Here is a 12673-nt window from a genome sequence, read left to right as displayed (position 1 = left end):
AGAGATAATTAGCCATATGCAATGGAATTAAAACAATAAAGATTGTTTCGTCAAAAAAAACAATAAAGATTGTTTTTGACAAAAAACAATAAAGATTGTTCATTAAATTTAAACAATGAAAGATTTTTCATGAACACAATGGATCAAACAAAAGAATGTACAAAAAGTTCACATGCAGTTAATTATTTTACAACATTCCAAAAAATTGTATAAACAGTTTACACTGGCTCAGACACAAACTACCTCACTAAAAAAACTTTCCAATTACTACGAATCTTAACAGTTTTTGGTAGCACCAGGCACTATTATAGGTAAAACGGCTTCCTGTACACATCAAAGGCCTCATAAGCAGTTAATTGTGGCTCCTGTCAACAAATGCAACACAATAAACATCAGGGAATTTCAGAAAGTGAGGTCCATGGTTATTAAATATAATTCTAGGAGTATAATATGTGAAATTATAAGCAAGAATCAAAATAATAAATGTCAGATACAATCTCTCACAAGCCAGGAACTACTTGTTACATTCTTGCAAATTTGCTGCCAAGATAACTCAGTGACTTAAATGCAGTATGCCTTCAACCTTTTTATTTTTTGGCATTTCCTCCTTTTTCTTTGGGATTATCTTTTACTTTCGATTTGCCTCACACCCATCTACATTGTACAACATGTCAAGGTCTCACCAAATAATCACAATAAAAGTAGGCTGTATATGCATCTTTGTACTCTGAAGTAATTACGTAGCCATGATTTCATGTTTGCAGAAGTGCAAACACAATGCATAGTGTAACAGCATTACAGATCACTCTATAAAAGCTTCATATTCTATCCAGGAGAACCCAACGTTCCTGTAATATGGGGGTTTTTATTTAAGAAATCCAATCCTAGGTAGTAGTTGAGAGTTTTTCTAGATTTATATATTAAAAAGGTTAAGATTTATATAGATACAATAGACCAGGCAACATACATGCAATGACTTACTATTATAAGTAAAAACTTCTTCAGTAGAGAAGCAATAGTATAACAAAAACGTATGTCAAGTGATTTGCATTACTTAGATAAAAAAAAAGACTGTCTATTCTACCAAGAGCTGCTCACTCCTTCCCTTCTATATGTTCCTTTTTAACATCTTTTTTGCTTTCTGAATGTTCTTTTAATTTAACGGGTATTATAACCTCCTTACTAAGAGTGTATATTGATCACTCCAGTTTCTCCCTCAATAAACATCAACCTTCTAGAGTTTACACTCTTTCACAGAAATGTACATTTGTAGAAATGCAAAAATTTAGGACAAAATTTTAATTTTTTAATTTTTTTTGTTACTTGTATGCACTCCTGAAAACACATGGATAAAGAGATATTAGATATTTTTGTATGGAGCATATAATATATCATTGTAAGAAGGAACCTGTTGAAAGCCACCACTAGCACTGCCCCCTGTCAAAAGCATGCCAATAAGAGTTGTCACTACATCACCACCACCACCACCACCTCCACCACTTCCTGCACCACGGATGGCATGGCGCATAGCAGTTAGTATGCTCCCATAAGTAGCACCTTGGCCATGTCCACGCTCAATTGCTTGGATGAAACAGAAAGTCATGGCACCAGTTGAAGTGACCTTTGACAAAGCCTATTCACATTCCAGACTAATTTAGTCAAAATACAAAAAGTGAAAACCAAGTCCGGATAGAAAATTTCAAAGAAATGCAAGACAGTTATAAAACTTACTGATGTATCGGCAGATGTTTGATTGTCATCACAACCACTAAAAGATATAACTTCACCACCACTGCTTCCTTTCCAAATACCAGATCGGGGACGATGATCCTCCCAAACATATTGTCCGCTCCTTAATCAGAGAAGGATATTACTTGTCAAGAAAGATTAAATTTCATGATCTTTTTATATATATTCCAGCTTGCTTAGCTGTTGGCGCAAATGAATCACACTAAAATTCTTTGAAATATTGGCCACCATATCCAATTTATAAAATAGTATGTCAGTAATATCAATCTCAGCAATTATATGTCCTAGAAATTTAAGCTTCCCTCACTTCCATTGTAACTTAAATAGGTTATAATAGAAGTCTTATGCTACATGATTATAGGCCTCGCAACCTTGCAGTTTGTGATACACTAACAGGAATGTACAACTGTGATGAACAGATGCGATTCTGATGTAAGATTATACTAGAGTTTCTTAAAATGATTCCTAACCTGTTCATTCTACATAGGAACGGTAAATCTAGCACAGTGCCACTATGGCAAGCATCAATTATTGCATGAAGCTTAACTCCAGGTGGAATAGGTCTTACGATTGCTGTATTAATTTCATCATCAACAATCATTCCCTGGGTTTCAAAATCTAGGGGACACAAAGTTTCATCATATCCATCAACCTCATCTCCATTATAATTCCTTTGCCGTGAACCATGACCTGAATAGTGAAACACAAGGGAGTCTCCTGGCTGGCATCCTTGTACAAGCCAAAATAATGCCATTCTCATGTTCTGTTTAGTTGGAATTTTGTAGGGATCTGTTTCTTCCTCTGCATTGCAAATTTTAATAAGAAAAATAAAAAGAGAAAACCAGTGAAGACAAGCGACTTTAGATTATATAGCTCAGAGCACGGAAATATAGTTGTGGTTAGATAATTGACTAATAACGAGTGTTGAAAGGAACAAAAATATCTCACAACTCACTTTCACTTTTTTATGCGACTAAGGTTAAGCCACACCAGCATGAATGTGTAGCCAAGAGCAGATATTTATAACTTACTGGTCAATAGTTCACATAATGATATATTATATGCTCATCCAGTTGATTAATTACAGATTTGATCTAATACAAGATTTGCATGATAAAACGAACTTGCATAGCAGGTAAGTCTTGGTTAACATAAATGAAACGTTTTCCATCTCCACAAGTTCTTAACCGCTATTATTCTATATTCCCAATATGTTAATTGCTTCTCCTTCTTTCACTACACCACACAAAATAATTTCAATCCAAACATAAAACTACTAAAACCATACCAATAAACCCAATTCCCGTAATTTCAATCCCAATTAAAATCCAAACTAAGCATATATAAAACACAACAGTTATCGCAGATCACCTACGATTAATAAAGAAACCAACCAAGAAGATTTTTTGAAGTTCCTGTTCTCATCAAATAAAAGCCTCAATCAGATTAAAACAACCATATACATGCATGTGAAAGTGTATTCACACACTAATGCAATACTCTAAGAAAAACAAATTATCAACACTTATACATTAACATAAAATAGATAACCTTAAGGCAGATATATCTGATGTGAACATGTAGCTGCCAAAATATAACTCTAACATCAAGAATGATACAGCAAAATAGAAAACTCTAACATAGTTAGAGACACAAGTAACATACAGTAAACCTCTATTTGGAAAATACGAATTATGCAAATTTAATGCATAATATAAAAATCATATCATCAAATTTTTCTGCACAACGTAAAAAAAAAACTTAAAGCAGATTTATCTAATGTAAATACATAGCTCCCAAAATATAATTCACACATCAAGAATGGTCATGCCAAGTCTAAAACTCCACGATTGGTAGAAACACAGGTAACATGCAGCAAACCGTTATTGAAAAATACAAATTATCAAAATTTTACGCATAACATGGAATAACATATCCTAAGGATGAGATAGTCCACGTGGTAAGTCTCTTATCATCCCAGGTTGTAGTTTCAATTCTCTCTCACTCCGAAATTCATCTAAGAACGGATACTGCTTGTTAGATTATAAATTATACTAAAAAAAACATAACCTAAGGTCGATTTATTCACCAAAAACATGTAGCTCCCAAAATGTAAGTCTAACATAAAAAACAATCACACAATTATAAAGAAAGACACAAGCAACGCATGATAAAACCTCTATAAATTAATAACATCACACTCTGTTTTAAAAGAAATAAAATCGCAATCTACAAATTTCAAAATTCAATAAAGCCTTATCCGCTAATCAACTGAAAGAAAATACATTGTATTCATTACAACGGGAACAACTAACCGTATCAATTAATCAATTCAATTAATTTATCCAGCATCAATTTATGGACATGTCATTATCGTTAAGAAATATAATAACTACATTGTATTCATTACAACCAATTAATCAATTCTATTAACACATCCAGCATTAATTCATCAACATGCTATCATCATAACTAAAACAAAGTCTCGAAAATTCAACAATCCTAAGAGCACATAAAAACTTACATATATATATATATATATATATAAATTAAGACGAGAAACGAAATCAAAATGTTGTTATACCAGTGAGCATAATAATCGAAGCTTCCGGAAAGCTAAACTTATTAATCAACATATACTTCATACATTTCGCATCATTAATACATCCTTTCAGCTCATGTCTCGAGAATTTATACGATATACCGACAATCACCGCCTTCTTCCTCCCGTGCGGCGACGGCGCCGGTCCCGGAGGCGCGTGATTGAACGGCGAAGGATGAGACGGAGCGTGAGATGACGTGGCGACGGCGCGTGGATCGGCGATCTGGGTCACAGCTTGACAAATCGCGCATCTGATTGATTTGGCGCCTTGTGGGAGCTGTAGAGGCGTTTGACAACCTGAGCAGTTGATTAACATCATTGCCGGGTTGCTGTAATACATGATTGATTAGAATATGTTTGTGTGAATATTGTATGTATAGGTTGAATTTGAAGGAGATGTATTGTATATGCGTGTGTGTATATAAATATGTATTGTGATTTGTTATGGATTTTTTTGGGTTTCTGAATGCAGTAAATATTTGTTCCTCACCGTCTGATTATAATATTTGTAATTTTATTATTTTATATTAAAATAATTTAAGAAAAATAATAAATATTTATTATTAAGATTAATGAAGTTAAAAGATTTACATATTATTTTATATGTATTATATTATTGAAGGATTAAAAATTTAAATAGTTAAAATATTAATAAGTCTTTCTACTACGACCTCCGTGTTATTATGCGGATGCAGTACCTATATGAAAGTGGTAGCCTTAAATGATGTATTTGAATGATTTGGTATTGTTTTTCTTAATATTGATTTATTATTATTTTTTATTGATTTATTAATTATTTTGTTATATTATAATTTGAATTACTAAAATTAATCATGAAAGTGTTTGGTTCCCTATAAAAGAGGTAAGATAGAATTTGAGTGTGATTAGAAATTAAGTTGGATAATAATTCATACGAGTATGTAGTTATATTAAATACATGGTTTATTTTTTTTAGTTAAATTATAATTGTTTTTTCTTTTTGGAAGGTGCTAAACTTTTTTAGAAAGGTGTGAACCAACCAACCATGGAATTGATGTGAATGCAGGGAGCCATTAACATTTATTATTCAACCACCAATAAGAAGAGCCCATTTGTATGAGAGTTAGTGACTATTGTGTGCCCTTGGGCACACAATAGAAAATCCCATGTACGAAGTATATGTTGATTAATAAGTTTAGCTTTCCGGAAGCTTCGATTATTATGCTCACTGGTATAACAACATTTTGATTTCGTTTCTCGTCTTAATTTATATATATATAAGTGTACCCAATGACACACATTAGTCACTAACTCCAATAAAAACGAGTTCTTTTTATTGGTATAGTATAGATGTCACTCACCTCTGACCATGCTAGCATTAAATAGCAACCTTGTAATCTTACAAGCATTAAATAGCCCCGTAATCAAGATACATGTTTTGTTTTTTTTTAAGATTTACTACAAATCTTGTAATCTTTTATTAACCAAAACTAATCATATTGCACCGATTTGTTAACCAAAATTATCTTATTGACTAATATTTTTGATAAAATAATAATTTAATGTAATGTAATACAATTATTTAAAAAATCATGGAAATACTATTATTGATTTAAAAAATATTTATACTTAATTCAAATTAAAATAATTATTGTAATATAAAAAGTGAACACATAAAAGTAAGGTTACAAAATTTAGTAAATTATGTTTGTAATCGGAATATAATAATAGAAAAATTTGCTTATACAAAGTAAAAATATATACTTAAAAAAAAGAGAAAGGAGATAAAAAAGATTAAACTACCTTGGGTAGATTAAAAGAAAACATTTTTTATATGAGTTTTGATTTTTGGACATATTTTAATATTTTTTGATTGAATAATTAAAAATATTATTTGTATTTTTTAAAATAAAATAGACAATATGTATATATTTTAATTTATAAAATATTATTTAAAATTTATATATTTAACTAATCACTCAAAGTATATTAAAATATTAAAATATGTTCAAAAGTGAAAATGCCTTATAAAAAATAAAATCAAAGAAGTACTTACAAACATAGGATGCCGTGTACGTGAAATTGAGAATTGATAAGTTATTCATGACCATGTATGTATTTAATGTATTACTGAATTTTGTCCACTTTGCACAGAAAAAGATGAGGGACATAATAGTAATTACTGATTACTGCACGGAGAATTTTTTTTAATGCATTTAGCAATCATGATTGTTTTATATTTGAAATATTTAAACTTAATAAAATACGGGGAAGGAACAAAATATTACTTTTTCAAGATATTGTGCAAAGTTTCATAAATTGTGAGAAAATGTATCTTTCTTTATCTTCTTTTTTTGTCTCTCATTCTAATTTTGACTTTTTGTTTTCTAAATTCTTCGAAATTACGTGCTCAGGAATATTTTACAACTCAACTCAATTAAATTATTTAAAAAAGCACTTACCTAAAAAATTCAAAACTCAACTCTACGTATTGTACATCAATTTAAATTTGGTTGGAATGGTTTAAATGGATTAAATAAGTTCACAAAAAGAGTTAAATATTTTAAAATAATAAAACATTACTTATTTGAAATAAAATAGCTCTTAAACCCGTGTAATGCATGAATCTGTTCGGTTATAGTTTTCTTTTAACTTTTAAGTATTATTACGTGTATGAAATATATTTTGAAAATATTAACAGTTGATGAACGTGAATAGATTTATAAAAATTCGTGCATCGGAAGTGGGAAAATGTTACTTTCACATCAATTTTTTAATTTCTAGAGCAAAAAATGGTATAAAAACAAAACTGCCCCCAAGGATGTACATAAATACCTCTTGAAAAAAATTAATGCGAGGATAATTTGGTCTTTTCACGTGTTTTTGCTCTGAAAATAGAAAAACACGCTGGAAATAACATTTCTCATCGAAAGTGTATCATTCAAAGTGATTGTTGTAACATCCCGATTTTTTATAATTATTTTTAGTTGAATTATTTGATTTAATTATTTATTAATGTCAGTGTGCTGCAGTTAAAATAGTTTTATAATTTAATTTTTATTCTTATATTCAGAATATTGTTTTAAGGGTATTGGTTTAAAAAAATAGTAAGGCTATTATAAAAAAAGTGAGAGTTTTAATAAAAAAAAGAAAGGAGGAAGAAAGAGTTAGGGTTTGAAAAAAAACAACAGAAGAACAAAAAGAGATTACTTACGTTCTATGAAAAGAGGAGAAGAGAGAAAGAGATGGAGAGAAGAGGAGACAGTAAAATAGATAGAAAAGGAGGAAAAGAGAAGGCAAGACAAGGATAAATAGATGAACAACAAAGTCAAATCGGTGATTATAGATTTGGAGTTTAAGAAATTAGGGTTCTTGTGATTGGGGTTCTAAATTTATTGATTTTCATTCTCGGTTATTAAAATCTCGAGGTACGGATATCTTTCTTGTATTCTTTCTTTTCGTATTCAAATTCGTGTATGTATATTGCATATTCTGAATCTTGTTAAATTCGCATCCGATTCATTGTTCATCGTATGATTGTGATTTTATTCTCGTTGGAAAGCTAATTTGATTATCTTCGTTTTTCGTTCTTTGTATTTTCTGAAATTCTACTTGTAAATATGTCAAAATCTGTTGTTTGTGTAATCTATTGCTGAAATTTCTGTTTGTTCGGCTTAACTTCATAAATTCATTATAAATTGAATATTTGTTCAAATATTATGAGCAATACCATTCTGGAAAGCTATTTTCGATATCTACAATTTGCGTTTACATTCTGCTGCTAAATTCTGTGATTTTGATGTCTTAAACATCAAAATACAATTATAATCAGGGGCTGATTCTGTTCTGCAGTCCGCATTTATTTGTTTTCTGAATTCGTTACTTGTTCGTTTTTTCGATCCTTACCATTCTGGAAAGGTCTCGGAATTTCCTACGACTTTCGTGTTTCGTACTTTTTTATTTAATTAGTCTTTATGCATTTATTTGGCATTCTTTGAAACTGATCAGATTTGAGTTTATCAATAATTAGTGATTTGTTATGTTATTTTGTTTCGTGATGTTGGGTTATAGTGTTTTGAGGTTATCTTGATATATTTATATATGATTTTGGAGATGTAAGATATTTGGGTGTGTGATCTTTGAGTATTTATTTTGAGTTATTTATGTTATTTGTATGACTTGAGAGTTTGTAAGACATCCGTCGCGAGTGGATAATCTCGTGCTTGGCACCTCCTATGCGGTGTACTTAAATTGTATTGGCGTGTCGCCGAAGTTGTGGGACACGTATAGCCATGGCTAGTATGTGTATGATTTGGCCTTTTGGGTAGCACGTGCTTATTGCCGTGCAAGCCCCTGTAAGATATTGGGTAGCATTTGCTTTGTGCTGTGCAAGCCCCTGTAAGTTTTGATGACTACATATTTCTGGATTACCGAAAATGTAGGACATCCTGTAAGTGTAAGATTATCTCCCATGTTCGTATGTAAGCTATTTTATGTATTATTTTGTAAGTGTGAGAATATGTATAAGAGTATGTGTATGGGTATGATTTCATTTTATCATTATTCTTTCGATTATATTATTTGTGATTATTATGTAAAATTGATAAGGATATGTGTAAGAGTATGATAAGTTTTGGGTGGTAAGCATTTAGTTTTGTTTTGTGAGTTGAGTATTCATTTTTTTATATTGTCTCATTCACTATTATTATTGTGCTTCATTCAGATATTCAGTTGTGTTCTTAACCTCATCATCTTTTAATCTTTGTTCAGTTATGCTTTATTTTATATCCGTATATGAGCCCTTCGCTCACTGCCGGTCCTTTGTTTTTCTTGTTTTCCCCCGGCATGTATTCTCTCTTTTAGGTGGGTTGTTTAAGGGGAAGAGTGTGAGTTCCAAGACTTTGAGGAGTTTTGTATTTTCTTAGATTTTTCTTTAGAGTTTGTTGGTTTGGTTGTAATTTGGTTGTATTTTATTTCAAGAATTGAAAGTTTTATCGGATTTTAATGGAGTTTAGATTTAAATAACTATTATCTTGAGAAATTTTATTAGTTGGGTTGTTAAAATTGTAGTTTGAGAGTAAAGATTATTGTAACTCACTCTCTTACTACGCTTCACTCTTTATTTTAAACGATATTAAATCAATTATGTAATGAGAAATTACCGAAGAAATTTAAGTCGAGCATGGTTATTAACAATGATGATAGTTAAACATTGCATGTGCTAGTTTAGAACATTAATGAAAGTTTAGGAATTGAAACATTGGGAACCAACCAAGTAACGTGACATTTAATTTATAAGCTTAAATAATTAACGGCTTTATGTGATATTTCACGATAAATTGGATTATAAAGTTTGGAATATAGTGTAAGAATTAAATGAAAGAACAACTATTGTTAGTAACGATTTTTATGAAAATGAAATTTTATTGTAGTGTAATATGTGATTGGTCTTATGCATATTTTCAAAAGATTCGTTATTTTTTTATATTTTGTCCAATATTTACTTTGATGGCCCGCGTCATTCTTTTTTTGTTGTCCACTATTAACAACGACTACATCACTCGTGCCTTGCACAAATATACTCTACGATATTGTAATCTTACGTGTATCTTCTAAAATTGTAGATACATGTGTAATATTTTATGTTCGCAGTTTTGTACTAATCATCGATTGATCGAGAACGATCTCTTTTTATCATAAGATCGTGATTGAATGTCTATATGTTTGATTAAAAGACTGAACTTATCATTTGAATCTTGTATTCCTTTCAAATCTAGTATATTTTGCAATCTCACATTATATAATATACGTGTAGAAAAAATATTGTTCTTTTTATATCGTTTTGCCCCCGTTTTAAATTTTTACTCCCATTATGATAATATATTATAATATGTTAGTTACGATGACCAAATAATTAATTTTACCAAAATTAGCATATATTAATAAAAAAGAGAGAAATCAAATGAAAGTTAATCAAAGATTTGTTGAGGAGTTATGGAAGGTCGAAAGGGGGATGAAACAGTCATATATATGAAACACATGTGCACATTATATGCCTGTTTGGCTTCTAGGAAAATGGCCGATATTGGGTCCATAGTCCATTTATGTTTTGGTGAGACGGTTTGGCTAAAATCTTAAATGACCATATATACATCATATATGGTAAAAAACTGAATGTTAGACAACCAGTACTTTCATATTTTAGGTGTCTTAAATCTAAACCACAAACTTAGCTCCACTACTCCAGTAATATAAACTTACGCATAATAATGATTATGTTTAAATTTTATTTTTATTTTTTTAGTCAATAAGTATGGCCCAAATACCCACCAACATTTCAATTAGTACAAAATATCCATCCGACATTTCATTTCTCTAGTAAATTAAAATTTTTATTTTTAAAAAAAAATTAAATATGTGGTCATTGAATTTTAAAATACATGCACAAGTACAAAGAATCATAAAAAATTAAATATTTTTTATTTTTAATTATATTTTTTAATTTTATATTTATTAATTAAAATTATTATTAAATTTCAATTTTTTAAAATAAAACATTTTACTTATAAGTTAAATTTACCGAACACGTCATTAACCTATATCTAAATTTATCCAGACGCCTAAATTACTTATAACTGACTTATATCTTAATTTATCCAAAAATCTAAATAACTTATAAGTCATGATGTTCATATCACTTATATGACACTTTCCAATTTTAAGTCATAAGTTATACTTTAAAAAAAAATCCCAAATGGGCCCTATATCCTGTATATAATGCATTATTATCCTAAAGAGGTAAATATGGTTTCATCGTTACGGTTAAAATTATAATTTCAAAATTAATATTTTTATCATCAAATATATCACAATGTTACTCTTAAAAACTAAATTGTAAGTGTATACACACACACATATGCATGTTACTTTTATTCTTATCAGTATATATTTTCTCGGATAACAAAAAAAATATTAATATAATTCATACAAGATGGTTGAAAACTGAGAATAAGACACATTTCAAAATTAGGGAGATGAAAATCGTCAAATTTGTACATGATCAAGTATCTATACATTATTAAGAGATATGATTGAGTAAATTTTGTTGGACTATTATATTAAAAAGAAAAAGAAAGAAAATTATGTTGTTGCAATTTTCTTTTATCCGTTTTTAACTTTTCTAACCTTTTTGATGTACAATCCGAGTTTAACGCGATTTAAACTCAAAATAGTGTTGCTATTCGTGTTACAAAAAACCAGCTCAAGAATAGATTTGGGTTAGACGAGTTTTTTTTATCGTAGGTAACCCGCAGGCGCTACCCTTCGGGTGCACACTGGGTAAATCTCGTGGGCTTACACAATAGTCTGCAAACCACGTGAACCAAGTTAAACCGCATTTAAGCGACATGCTCTGACTCTGGAGGCATAATCATAAATTCTCCTCTCGTGGGATTCGAACCTGTGACCAAGATGATAGTTATCCCCTCTTTAACCAACTGAGCCAACCCTTGCGAGCGGGTTAGACGAGTTTTATAACATTATTTTAGAATACTTAGGTAATGATACAAAAAATAAAATATTAAAATTTTATTTAATATAAATTAATACTTATATGTAATGTATTTCATTATTCGCTATCAAGTTTATTTTTCAACTAAGAATATTAGTACCGAAAGTTTTATTTAATTATATAATAACCAGCTTTACACCTCTTTCCATCCAATCCATTTTTATCAGTATACTTTTCTGAGTGTATATTTTATTTGTTATTATCTGAAAAAATGACATGTCATTCTCTATTAACTTTATTATTTATTATTTTATTTCACTCTATCATATTTATATAATTTCCTTACTCAACATTAGTGTTAAGAATAGAAAGATGAGACGAATTAGTAACGAATTTATCCATTTTTTCAACTTCACTTTTTAAGTCCCAATCTAATAAATCAAATTTTGAGACGCCAAAAAAATAAGCCCGTACCACTTGAAGGTATGTATAAAAAGAAAAGAAGATAATTAAGTGATAACCTTTATTTTTATAGTCTTTATTGAAATTTTAGCAAATCTATCAGATAAATAATGTTTGATTCATGACAACTGTACGCAACATTATAAAATTACTATTCAAATATAAAATAAAGTTAAAAGATCATTTTTACCGTATTTTAAAATTATTTTAGTATGCGTACAAGCTCATTAGAGAATGTATGTATGTATGTACATGGAGGTCGTGCCTCGCACGGGGTGCAACCTCCCACCATCGTGCCACTAAAGCATATGTGTCTTTGTACAGACACATAATATGTGTGTGTGATACGAATGGATGAATATTTGAAATTT

General features: G+C 29.9%; 1 protein-coding gene across 2 annotated transcripts; it reads right to left on the bottom strand.

Annotated features, from left to right (window-relative positions):
* Positions 1 to 143: 143 nt before the first annotated feature.
* Positions 144 to 4802, bottom strand: LOC141692283 (metacaspase-1). 2 transcript variants are annotated; one of them, XM_074497046.1, is made up of 6 exons: positions 4334 to 4802; positions 2220 to 2550; positions 1732 to 1852; positions 1409 to 1633; positions 584 to 654; positions 144 to 365 (listed from the first exon to the last, which is right to left on the bottom strand). In XM_074497046.1, the coding sequence occupies exons 1-5, from the start codon at positions 4689 to 4691 to the stop codon at positions 622 to 624; spliced, it is 1068 nt and encodes a 355-aa protein (XP_074353147.1). In that variant the 5' UTR covers positions 4692 to 4802; the 3' UTR covers positions 144 to 365; positions 584 to 621. The 2 variants fall into 2 exon arrangements, with proteins under 2 accessions (XP_074353147.1, XP_074353146.1); XM_074497045.1 differs by lacking the exon at positions 584 to 654 and having other exon boundaries at positions 4334 to 4800.
* Positions 4803 to 12673: the final 7871 nt, after the last annotated feature.

The sequence above is a fragment of the Apium graveolens genome, chromosome 10 (genome assembly GCF_009905375.1).
Source record: "Apium graveolens cultivar Ventura chromosome 10, ASM990537v1, whole genome shotgun sequence".
Taxonomy (NCBI): Eukaryota; Viridiplantae; Streptophyta; class Magnoliopsida; order Apiales; family Apiaceae; genus Apium; species Apium graveolens.
The sequence above is the reverse complement of the archived record's forward strand: the minus strand, read 5'-3'. Positions and strand labels throughout refer to the sequence as shown.